At 36.0% G+C, this 12,888-nt stretch overlaps 1 protein-coding gene across 2 annotated transcripts in view; it reads right to left on the bottom strand.

Annotated features, from left to right (window-relative positions):
• LARGE1 (LARGE xylosyl- and glucuronyltransferase 1) overlaps positions 1-12,888 on the bottom strand; it is a 398,885-nt gene that overhangs the window by 77,947 nt on the left and 308,050 nt on the right. For both annotated transcript variants that reach the window (XM_058190742.1, XM_058190741.1), the window contains exon 8: positions 5,392-5,504. In XM_058190742.1, the coding sequence (XP_058046725.1) occupies positions 5,392-5,504 (113 nt within the window). The remainder of the gene's footprint in view (positions 1-5,391; positions 5,505-12,888) is intronic.

Genomic DNA, 12,888 nt, shown 5'->3' with positions numbered 1-12,888 from the left:
TCCAAAAAACCCTTCCTTTTTAAAAAAGTTTAATGATATACTACTACTAACAGAAGAGTGTAGCTTAAGGGTACCTCTGATTATTAATTTATGGTAGGAATATTATTTCTTTAGATATTGACTTTCCACATTGTTTGACTAGTTATATGCCATCAAATTGCCACTGATTCTTAGCAACCAGATAGATATCGTGTTTCCCCCAAAATAAGACCCTGTCTTATATTTTTTTGAACCCTGAAATAAGCGCTTGGCCTTATTGCCTTATTACGCTCAAAAGCCCGATTGGACTTATTATCAGGGGCTGTCTTATTTTGGGGGAAACAGGGTATACTCCAGTATGATTTCCTTCTAGCCTGGCTCCTTCCAATGGTATACCTGTATTCTCTGTATTCCCCTATATGGCTATCTCTTTCCCACCTTTCCCAGGATTACAGACTTCTCAAGAGAGCTGGATCTTTGCATAATGTGTCCTAAATATGATAATTTGAGTTTGGTGATTTCAGCTTCAGGTGGACTTTAATAATATTCACCAATGCTTTGAGTTAGCTTAAAAAGAAACCTGAAGCCAATGCTGTTCTTTCAGCATTTTAATGAAGGAACATAGTGGGTTTATTTGACACACTACTCAAAATCAAAGTAGTGGAGTTCTGACTCTGCTGAAGCTTGCTGGCTATCATGAAATGTAGCTATATGCATAAGGTCTAACAGTAATCTAATATACTATCAGTGGTACCTCTTCAATTAAGAGTGAGAAGAAAAGGGATAAATTTGAAAGAAATAATAGAAATTTTGGATATTTATCACTTTTTGTTGTTGCTGATGATGGTTGTGGTAGTGATGAATAGGAAGACAAATTCAGGAAACATTGCAGAAAAGCCACACTTCGAATAAAAAAAGATAACAAAATAAGCTAAAAAGACATGGAAGGGGGTGGGGGGTAAAAAACAAAAAAAAAATGGTCAGATAAAACATCTACAGATACTTAGATGTGTATCATCCTGGAAATGCAGTGTGCGATTATATATTGTCAAGGCTAATAGTTAATCCAAAATGCTTCAATCACTTCTGCCTTCAGTTCAGAATGGGTATTGATTATAAGATTATACTTTTCTCACCAGACAGTTGAATTGAATTCCATATATAACCCTCGTATTTCAACCCAGGTTGCCTCACTTAAAACTTTTTTTTACAAGGTATCTCAATATCTACGGTATTGGAAAAGCACTATCTTTTTGTCTGTCTACTTTCCCACCATCCTATCATTTAGTATTATATGTAGAGCACTAGGTAGGAAAGTATGATTGATCCTAATCCATTATGTTGCAAAAGTAATGAAACAGTGCCTACATATATCACTGCTTACAGTTTTTTTCCCTAGAAAGGGAAAAAATATATAGAATAAGTCATTTTCTTATCTTGCAATATTGGACAACTATTGTCTAGTCCCTAGCCTTTCCTGTTTAGAAAAGATTTCAGAGATTATGAAGAAATATCATTTTCTGGGACTCTGGATGAAGCAGATTATCCTGAAACTTTCAGTTAGACTTTTGATCTGGTTGTGTGATGGAAACTGGAAACAGCATGGATGATTTTTGAGTGGAAAGAATATTGCTTTTTTGGACTTTCAGACCACCGGGCAGTTATGAAACTCATCAACCATAGTATCTTCTTAGATTATCTTTGAGGGATTGGATTGTTTCACAATGGTTCTAATTATTCTAATCTGGTAGTTCCAGAGGTTATTGATCAGTTCAGAGCGAGGTTTCACCAATCCCTCCCTCCCTCTCCCCCCTCTATATATTATACCCACCTATATATTTTCACACTAGACCAAGAAAAAGATATAATGTATGTTCTTAACCGGTGTTGGAAGCTGGGGACTGAATGGGATAAAAGTAGCTCAATCTATTTTTATTATTAAGATGAAATTGCGGTCTATTCAAAAATCATCTGGCTCATTGTTATTTGGCTTTGGGAAGAATTGCAGTTCCACAATCTTTGATTCTCTTTGATTCATTTTTCACTTGAAAACTTCAAACTGCTGATGGGTTTGAGCTCTTATTTCATCAAGACTCTAAGCACTGTAATGGATACCTATGTTTCTGGATATAATTCTGCTATTTTGACCTATAGAGCTTTCGATCCAAGATACTATTGGAATATCTCCAAATCATCTGTCTTTGTGGTGTGCAATCTTTTAAGGAAAGAATGCTTCAAATACTTTTTCCTTTCAAAATGTTAAACATGTGGGAACAAAAAATAGGATTTGTCATTGGCTGCATCAGTTCTTTGGAGAAGCTTGCCCAATCCCAAAGTCTGGACAGCCTTTCTCTTTAACTTTCAGGAAAACTATAAAGACCACGCTTTTTCAAAATGCATTATGAGCCTGGCTAAATGTTGATGTCTATTTAATGTAGTTTTTATTTTAATTTAAAATTTTAATGTAATGTTCTTCTGTTTTGACCTTTGAGGTAGGTCACGAAACAGACACTTTAGGGATTCCAAGAATGCTACCTTATTGTTATATACAGAATTTTGAAACCTTGTCCAAGTTTCTTGCTGTCCCCTCTAATATTAAACAAAACCAAGGCAGGATTATTTTGAGTTTCTTCCTCACACTTACTTCAGTCTCTGTACTGTGTAATCCCTGGACATAAACTGTTTCAACTCCTACCCTCAAAACGACGCTATAGAGCACTGCACACCAGAACAACTAGACACAAGAACAGTTTTTTCCCGAAGGCCATCACTCTGCTAAACAAATAATTCCCTCAACACTGTCAGACTATTTACTGAATCTGCACTACTATTAATCGTTTCATAGTTCCCATCACCAATCTCTTTCCACTTATGACTGTATGACTATAACTTGTTGCTGGCAATCCTTATGATTTATATTGATATATTGATCATCAATTGTGTTGTAAATGTTGTACCTTGATGAATGTATCTTTCTTTTATGTACACTGAGAGCATATGCACCAAGACAAATTCCTTGTGTGTCCAATCACACTTGGCCAATAAAATTCTATTCTATTCTATTCTATTCTATTCTATTCTATTCTATTCTATTCTATTCTATTCTATTCTATTCTATTCTATTCTATTCTATTCTTACTCAAGTCCCTTCTAATGGCATTCAGCTCTAAGTTATTTTAGAGCTCTAAATTTATGAGAACTGTCAAAAATCTATGGAATGAAGTAGGATACAAGCACTGAAATAAAGAGATGTGAGCTGAGGACAGTTGTGTTTTAAGATAGATGGCTATACAATTTTTTAAAATAAATAAAATATCAATGCTAAGAAACATTATATGGAAAATAGCTCTCATGTCACATGATATGGTCTCATTGTCATAGGGTTTTCTTGGGGAACATCAACTCCACCAAACCAATTATACTTTTATAACTAAACCATCTAATAACCATAATGTCAGATATTTAATTTGACAGTAAAATATATATTAGAGATTTGTTGCCAAATTCAATAAAAACGGGGGAGGTTTTAGTTATGATATTCTAACATCTGATACTTTGGAAGGTATCAGCCATTTAGACATAATCTGTTCAAAGAAGGGAAAGGGAAAATAAATTTGTTTTGGAAGTTGTAGCATAATCCCAGGTAGCATAGTCTTTCCAGTCCTCAATTTATAATCAGTTGTCACTCAACCTTCCATAAAGCACTTCTGGCCATCGTAAAACATCACTCTTGCCACTCCAGTAGTCACATCAATTGTTATCTGAGTACTTGGCAACATGTCACACTTAGGATTGCTTGCCAAATGCTCTGCAATCAAGTGATCTTCATTTGCAATCTTCTTTGCCACTTCCCCAGAAAGTTAGTGGAGAAGCTGGCAGGGAAGTTTGTAAATAGAATAGAATAGAATAGAATTTTATTGGCCAAGTGTGATTGGACACACAAGGAATTTGTCTTGGTGCATATGCTCTCAGTGTACATAAAAGAAAAGATACGTTACAGTTTGCCCAAAGATTTCTCCTCCGCTCCATGCATCGCATGTGAGAGGAATTCTTGCTCTTGGTTACAGAAATGAAGTTCAAATCCCACTTCATTTCTCCAACTCAGCACAGGAGTTCCCTTCCTAAAATATAATTTTAAAAAGGCAAACTGAAAGCCAAATTAAATTTATACATATGAACTCTAGAATAGTCATGGTGGCTTTCCATAGACTTTGAAGAAAGAAATGATTTTGGAATGGCAGCTGAACTGAGGAGTTTTGATTGGTTTTGTATCAGAACATTAATTGGTTCACCTTTCGGAAAAATTGGGAGTAACGAGTCTTCTCCGACTCTCAAGTATGCTTTAAGGATAATATCCTTAATAATCTGAGGCACTCAGATGATATGGGAGAAAATGAAAAAGACAAAAGTGATTTGTTAAAGCAGGAGTCAGACAAAATAATAAAGAACACTTGTCGAACCGACAATGGCAAAAATAATTTAGAAAAAAATAGTATTTTTTAAAGCTCCTTCCATTTCTAAAAGGGGTGCTCCTGAAGGTGAGTAAAAAATAAACTTTGAAAAGAAAAAAGCTAGATCAAGCCAAAGACTTCCCTAGTCTGTGCATCATGCTTTTCAATTAAATTTTGCTACAATTTTAATTAATTCATTCACAATTATTTTGTTCATAAGTTGTTTCAACAGCACAATGACCAACAGAGAAAATAGCATATATTTAAATAGTTAAAATGATTCTTAAGATGTAAAATTCCTATCCTAAAAAGATTATACCCTGAATGCCTACAAATCGACAAAAGTGTGCTTCTTGAAAGTTAAATACTTTAGCTTTTAAAGCCAATACTTTAACATAGTTTGCTTATATAATCTGTATCGGCAGTCTGATTATTGTGGAAAAATTAGATTTGTTGTTCTCATACTGACAAGCATCCACTATTAGGAAAATCCATGTACAGATACTGCTTGACTTATGACCGCAATTAGGATCTGAATCTCCATCTGTCGGAGAATCACACCTGATTTTATGACCTTTTTGGCTTGGTTGTTAAGTGGTCACTCTGTTGTTAAGTGAATCCAGCTTCCCCATTTGACTTTGCTTGATGAAACTCGATTGGAAAGTTTGCAAATGGTGATCTTGTGAGCTGCAACCACTCTAAATACCTGCCAGTTGATAAGCGCCTAAATTCTGATCATATGATCGTGGGAATGTTGTGTTGGTTGGAAATGTGAGGATCATAAGTCACTTTTTTCAGCACTGTTGTAACTGTGAATGGCCATTAAACAAATGGTTCTAAATCAAGGACTATCTATAGTGAACCATCAATATTGGCTGGAAAAGTTTTTTAATGTAAATGGTAAGTCTTCTTTTTCCATTCCCTACTTTCAGGGTTAGTCCTGATGTCAGAATATACTCACCTGGTCAGCCAAAGAGGTGGAGAGCATGCTCATTAGCTCTCTTTCAGCTGTGAGTCTCCACATCTGCTCCCATTTCATCTTGCGCAATTTATCCAGAAGTAACAGAATAACCCCTGGAATCAATAAGCAATGCAAACAAAGAAAAAGGCGAGCTGCAGTGAAAATGGCAAAAAGCAAGGCCTTCCTGCTTCAGCATGGTTGTATCAGGATTAAAACAGAAGCTTTATTAATTGTAAAACTATGAGCAGTTCCATCATGCTGAGGACAAAAGGGAGAGGGCAAATTAGCCTAAGAAACCTCACAAATTAGAAGCATTCTTTAATAAATAATTGGATCTCTTTCTGTCAATCTACCGGTTAAATAAAACACATTAGTTTTCAATTATAATGTACATCTCAGAGTTTTAAATGGCAGAAATATGTGCGTGCCAGAAAGCAAATTTGAGTTTTCAGATGGAGAGTTCCAGGCAGTAGCAATCAAATGACATTGTAAAGGAAGTCGATCTTTTCCACTTAATTGATCTTTTCCTGGTTAAAAAAAGAAACAGAAGAATGCAGGCAGTTTGCAAATGGAAGGCTCATCTTAAAACACCCAGCATTTTCAGAAGGGGAAAAAAAAACATTTTAACCATTCCATCAACGACCACTCCTTTATCTGTATTTATTTGTTTATTTATTTATTTATTTAGTCACAACAATATATATAAGTATCATACAAAAAAGATTATATAGTATATAAACATATATATGTTTATATATTAGGAGTAAATATTAGGAGGTATAAGCATATATATATATAATAAGAAGAAAAAAGAAAAACAATAGGACAGGAACGGTAGGCATGTTTGTGCTCTTATGCATGCCCCTTATGGTCCTCTTAGGAATGGGGTGAAGTCAATAGTAGAAACATTTTGGTTAAAGCTTTTGGGATTATGGGAAGAGACCACAGAGTCAGGTAAAGTATTCCAAGCACTGATGATTCTGTTACAGAAGTCATATTTTCTGCAATCTAGATTAAAGCGGTTAACATTAAGTTTAAATCTATTGGTTGCTCTTGTATTATTGCAATTAAAGCTGAAGTAGTCTTTAACAGGAAGGACATTACAATAGATGATTCTATGAGTTAAACTTAGATCTTGTCGAAGGCGACAGAGTTCCAAGTTTTCTAAGCCTAGGATTTCAAGTCTGATGGGATAAGGTATTTTGTTGTTTTCAGAGGAATGAAGAACTCTTCTTGTAAAATATTTCTGGACATGTTCAATTGTATTGATGTCAGAAATGTGGTGAGGGTTTCAGACAGGTGAGCTGTATTCTAGAATTGGTCTAGCAAATGTTTTATATGCTCTGGTTAGTAGTGTGGTGTTTTTGGAAAAGAAGCTACGCAAGATTAGGTTTACAACTCTTAGAGCCTTTTTTGCTATGTAGTTGCAGTGGCTTTTGAGAAATGATGTATTTTTCATATGTCCCTACACAAAGTTAATAAAGGGACCAATATAAATATTTGAGTAAGTTATATTGGATAAGGTGACTGTTTTAATGGCAATACAGAAATCTTTATGTAAATTAATTATATTGAATGCAGAATTCATTATCGCAAGTACAACATTTGTTACAGTCCGTTTCCCCTCCATCTGGACTGCCTGTTCTACACATGGATGATTAATCATCAAAAGATTAGTAGATCAAAGGACTTTAATGCATAATTGCACATGTCTTCACTAAAATTTTAAAGTTTCACAAAACTGTCATAATAGGATGTATTCACCTATAATACTTCCATGTTTATACTGGGTTTGCTGCTGATGCAAAGGAGTTAAACTCAGAGAGCACCAAGTACCCCACATTTCAACCCTGAACTACAAATATTATTCTTTAATTTTACCATACCAAAAGGCATTGGAACCCCAAAGCACCTTATCCTTCCTGAACCTTCAGGTAAAAATATGGTAACATGATGCTTTGAGTAGTGAGTTTGGAGAGATTCCTTGGTGACCTTATGAATGCTCTCTGAATTTATTATGAAAATTAAATACCACATTGATTCACCAGGTTTTAAAAAAAATCATAATATTTCAACTACCTATTTGTTTTTTTCCTGCTGCAAAAAAGGATTTGTGGAAGATGGGGGAGAGAGAAATCCCTTTATAATATTCTGTGATGAAATCTTAACCAGCCTTTTTCGACATGGAACAATCGATTCTTTTTGCTGTTGTTTAATGCTCTGAAAAGGAACTTTAATCCTGCCTGGACTTTGCATAGATGACTAGAATCAGAAAGTCTATTTGTGCCCAAGAGTATCACAAAGGAATTATCCCTGAGATTGAAGGTCAGGGTAAAGCAGAATCTTCTCTCTTCTACCACAAATTCAGATTAGGGATAATAAAATGCCCCTTCCTACTTATGGATTACCTTGAGATGGCAAGGATTTCGTTAATCAGAATGTAATACATTCAAAAGGGTAGAAAATGAACCTTCTTTCCCTCCCTCCCACTCTTTGGAAATAGTTTTTAATTTTTATCTATGAAACAAGAAAAATGATTTAATAACCACTTCTTTAATATAGCTGCCGTGGAGGCATTTACTATATATCCATTCCATTTTCCCCATTCTTTCAAGCAGGCAGATAATCCTGTCCAGGCTAAAGAGATTAAAAGGTTATCAACCAAGGCATCTGACAGATGACCAAAAGGGATTTAAAAAATATATATATCTGAGAACAAACTACTAATAAATTGGATGATACAAGACTAGAAGTGTGCTCACCATAAACAGAGGTTTAATTCATTCTTAAATAAACATATAAATAGCCGTATTCTTAAATCAAAGCAATTTTGTTCTAACATAATCAAATCCAGGATCAAAAATGGATCAAAAATGAGCATTGCTATAAAGAACAGAATGACCCATATTTTTTCAGCAATTTGCAATGGGGGGGGGAGAAGAGAGCGGGGGGGAAGTTTTCTATAGATATTATCACGATTATCAAGAATGTATGCTGGAGTGGGGAAGCAAATTAGTTCTATTCATTTAATAGCAATAGCACCTGGACTTATATACCGCTTCATAGTGGTTTATAGCCCTCTCTAAGCGGGCTGTACAAATGTCAACATACTGTCCCCAATGATCTGGATCATTCTGGGTGTATTGTTCAGTGTATCCCCTACTTATACATATATACAAAAAAGTGGCTAAAAAAGAATAAGTTTCTTTTTTCAGCTCCAGAGGCTCAAAATGAATTAATTCCAAAGCTGACCACCAAATTGTATAACCATGATATTCAATGCAAGAAGTGTGAGTTACTGTATAAGGCAGTGGTAGAATTCAATTTTTTTTACTACCGGTTCTGTGGGCATGGCTTGGTGGGCGTGGTAGGGGAAGGATACTGCAAAATCTCCATTCCCACCCCAATCGGGCCAGCCAGAGATGGTATTTGCCGGTTCTCTGAACTACTCAAAATTTCCGCTACCAGATCTCCAAAACCTGTCAGAATCTGCTGAATAGCATCCCTGGTATAAGGTCTCATTTCTCTAGCATTTTGCTACATTTTAAAATAATAAGCAGCAGAATACAAGGTAGAAAGGGAGTTGTTCTCATCTGTTTTGTTGGCGAAAAAAGATCCAGGAAGATGAAGGAGAAGAGAAATTAAATGACTTTTCTCCCCTTAGATATCTGGTCCCAGTATGAAATCTTTTATATTTCAGAGACTGCACAGCAGTATAGCCTCCCAAATGGGAGGAGATGGAAAAGTTTGTCAAAGTGAAAGGGAGATAGAGGTGGAGTTAGTGAATTAGCAAGATAACAGATAGCCATGAAGGCTTCTCTTATAAATAAAAGCAGTATTACCAAGGCAAGCGGTCTTATTAAATTCATATTCAGCCAAAGTGCCTTATAGTTATGGATGAAAATAGACACTTGAAAAAAAACTTTTTACACTTAGCTTTTACACTCCAAGTCTCTCTTGGGAAGCTCCCAAGAGTTTGGGTATTCTTTTCATTAATAATAAATGAAACTTAACACATTGAATCACCTGCGCTTGATGGTCAAATCCAGCGCAATGCCTTATTGTTATATTTCAAATGCTTAAAGATGAAGGCTGCCATCACTATTGTAACAGTTTAAAATCCTTTCATTTATTTATCAGAGTTGTGTAGCAACCTGGATTCAAAAAGGAAAAAAGTGATTCGAAGTCTGTGGGGACAGGTGAAACATGACAACAAGTCTTTGAAGAAGCTGGGTCTTTTCTTGGCATTGTGTTGGTTCATTCCAGGGAAAGATGCGTTTGATTGAATGAGTTGCCAAAAGGTATGATATTTATTATCTGTAGTAAGTAGTCAAGGCATTAATGATGCACCTAGGGCAAATCCAGCAGGAATCCCAGTTTCTGATGCAGCCATTGGTTAAAGCAAAGGTCTTCACTATATGAAGATACTCATATAGCAACATGGAATGTCCAAAGAATGAGCCAAGCTAAATTGGACATTATCAAATGGAAGATCACCGGGTTGAAAATCAACCACCTTGGGATCAATGTGTTACACTGGATAGACAGCTATTTCAAATTAAATTCAGGTAAATACTATGCATGTAAGTGTTGTATGCATACAAAAGTTACATTTGGTTACATTTTTCACCAATACTTTTATTTTCCAGTTTTAAGCTACTAAAATTATTGTTTTTTTATTTTCTACATTGTGTTTTTATTGCTTGTAAACCACCTAGAGTTGCTGTGAGTGAGTAGGCAGCCATATAATTTCATAAGGGGTATCCATTATACCTCATTAAATCCAAATAGGATTTTCCTGTATGCCTAAAATGACAAATAGGATTTTTTGCATATATATAAAAATGGAAAATGCACAGAGATGTACAGTATACATAAAAATGTTCTCCATTGCATTAAATATCTGTTGAATTAAGATGTTAATAAACAGGCTACACTGGAAGAGGAGGTGTGTTTAAGAAAATTTCAACTTCGTCTCTGGCCAATAACATGAGTATAACCCAGGGGTGCAATCTAAAAATTTTCCCTACGGGTTCTGTGGCATGGCTTAATTGGTGGGCGTGGTTTGGTGGTCAGATAACTGGGTGGACGTGGCCAATAACAATAAATAATAAAAATAATTAACAAAATATAAAAAACAATAAGAGGTACCAAAAACCAACTTTCACACTTTACACACAACACAACACAACACAACACAACACAACACAACTGACTCACACACAATGTAAAAGCAGCTGCACTTCACACTTCACACAGCCATTCACACATTCACATAGCTCATCACACATTCACACATTCACACAGTTCATCAGTCTGGAACCCACACCACATCTCTGACATAAATACAATAGAACGCGTCCAGAAATATTTTACTAGAAGAGTTCTTCACTCCTCCGAAAACAACAAAATACCTTATACCACCAGACTTGAAATCCTGGGATTAGAAAACTTACAACTCCGTCGACTTCGACATGACCTGTATTTAACACATAAAATCATCTATTGCAATATCCTTCCTGCAAATGACTACTTCAGCTTCAATCGCAATAATACAAGAGGAAAAAATAGATTCAAGCTTAATGTCAACCGCTTCAAACTTGATTGCAGAAAATATGACTTCTGCAACAGAGTTGTTAATGCTTGGAACTCATTACCTGACTCCATAGTCTCTACTCAAAATCCCAAAATCTTCAACCAAAAACTGTCTACTATTGACCTCACCCCATTCCTAAGAGGACCATAAGGGGCGTGCATAAGAGCACAAAAGTGCCTACCGTTCCTGTCCTATTGTTCCCTTTATTATATCAAATTAATATAGCTAATGCATATTCTTTACTTATATATATATATATATTTTCTTCATGATATGTTTTTTACTTTTGACAATGTTTATGTATAGTGTTATGACAAAATTAAATAAATAAATAAAAAAAGCTCAAAAAACAACTTTCACACTTTACACACACACAACTCACACACACACACACACACACACACACAATGCCACATACAGCTTTCTGAGATATTGTGTGTTTGTGTAGTTAGAGTGAAACATTACAGAAACACACCAAATCTCAGAAAGCTGCACAAATATTTTATTTTATTATTTTATTTTATTTTATTGTGGACTTCAAATGCCAGAGTTCCTCAGCCAGCAAAGCCAGCCAGTTGATCACCGAGGAAATAGATTAGCTAAACAATTGATTCTGTCTGGCTGAAAGTGAAACTGCTTTCAGGCTGGAAAAAGAGCCATGCGTTCATCAGTAATCAGGTAAGTGCCTTAGAATCTCTACTCTTACTTGTAGAAAACATGTTTTCTACAAGAAAGAGTACAAGTAAGGTTCTGCTGATGAGGAACTCAGATGAGATCGCCAGAGGAGACTTTAATTTTTTTTTTTAAAGTTTAAAGTCTCTGCCGATCTCAGCTGAGGGGCGGGATCCTCAAAGGCTTTTTTTTTACTTTTAAAGGCATGTTTCGGCTGAAGCAAAACTGACTTTTAAAAGTAAAAAAAAACAACCTCTGCAGATGGTGCGGCTCAGCAGAGGCAGGGGGGGCGGGGCCAGGGATTTTTGCTACCCGTCCTCCGAACCAGCAGCCGCCATCGCTACCGGATCGCGTGAGCCGGTCCGATCCGGGAGCATTTCACCCCTGGTATAACCCATTCAATGGACTCTCTAAGCAGCGCAATGGAGAATCAAGAGTTTACTCAAAGTTATTCGAATAAAATTTGATTTATTTTTACTTCATAGCTGAAGTATGAATTTAATACCTTTTAAGGAGCAGTAGCCCTTTGGAAAAGAAACCTCCCATCTTTTCTCATCACAGAATGAGAATGGTCCCAGTCATCATCCATCACCAGGCCAAACAAGTGAGTATTATAGCTATGTATACTAAGCATAGTACTTGGCAATAGGTTAATAAATTTTCACGTTGCGGTGTCTGAAATAGCAATGATAACACAGGCCTTATCACTCAATTGCTACTACAGGTAGCTCTGGAGTCTGGATTTATGTAATGGAGCATGGAATTTCCATTGTAAGTCTTGGTGGTTGCAAGTTGAAGCACCTACACTACTGATCTCCTTTTATGACATTTTTGTGGTGGTCATTAAGTGAATGCTGTGGTCGATAAACAGGTCAATGCATTCCTGTAGCCATTTCTTGCCTGAAAAAAAAATGCCATAAAAGAGTGCAACCAGCTATACAGATGACACGGTTGCCAAGCACCCAAAACGCGATCATATGATTGCAAAGGGTGGAGATGCCACCATCAGAACTCTAGAACCAGGTCCTAAGTACCTTTTGGCGGGGTATGGGGTAACTTTAAATGTTCACTAAGCGAATAGACTGTTAAGCAAAGACTATCTGTAGTCCATGTCCATGATTTCTTACATGGAACTTCAGGGAGTTTAGGGAAATTGTAGGGCTGTGATGCAGTTCAGATTCAGTATTGAAAAGGTGCTTTGGAGTGTGCATGGGAATGCAAGCTTAGCA

Source organism: Ahaetulla prasina, chromosome 7, assembly GCF_028640845.1.
Source record: "Ahaetulla prasina isolate Xishuangbanna chromosome 7, ASM2864084v1, whole genome shotgun sequence".
NCBI classification, from domain to species: Eukaryota; Metazoa; Chordata; class Lepidosauria; order Squamata; family Colubridae; genus Ahaetulla; species Ahaetulla prasina.
The sequence above is the reverse complement of the archived record's forward strand: the minus strand, read 5'-3'. Positions and strand labels throughout refer to the sequence as shown.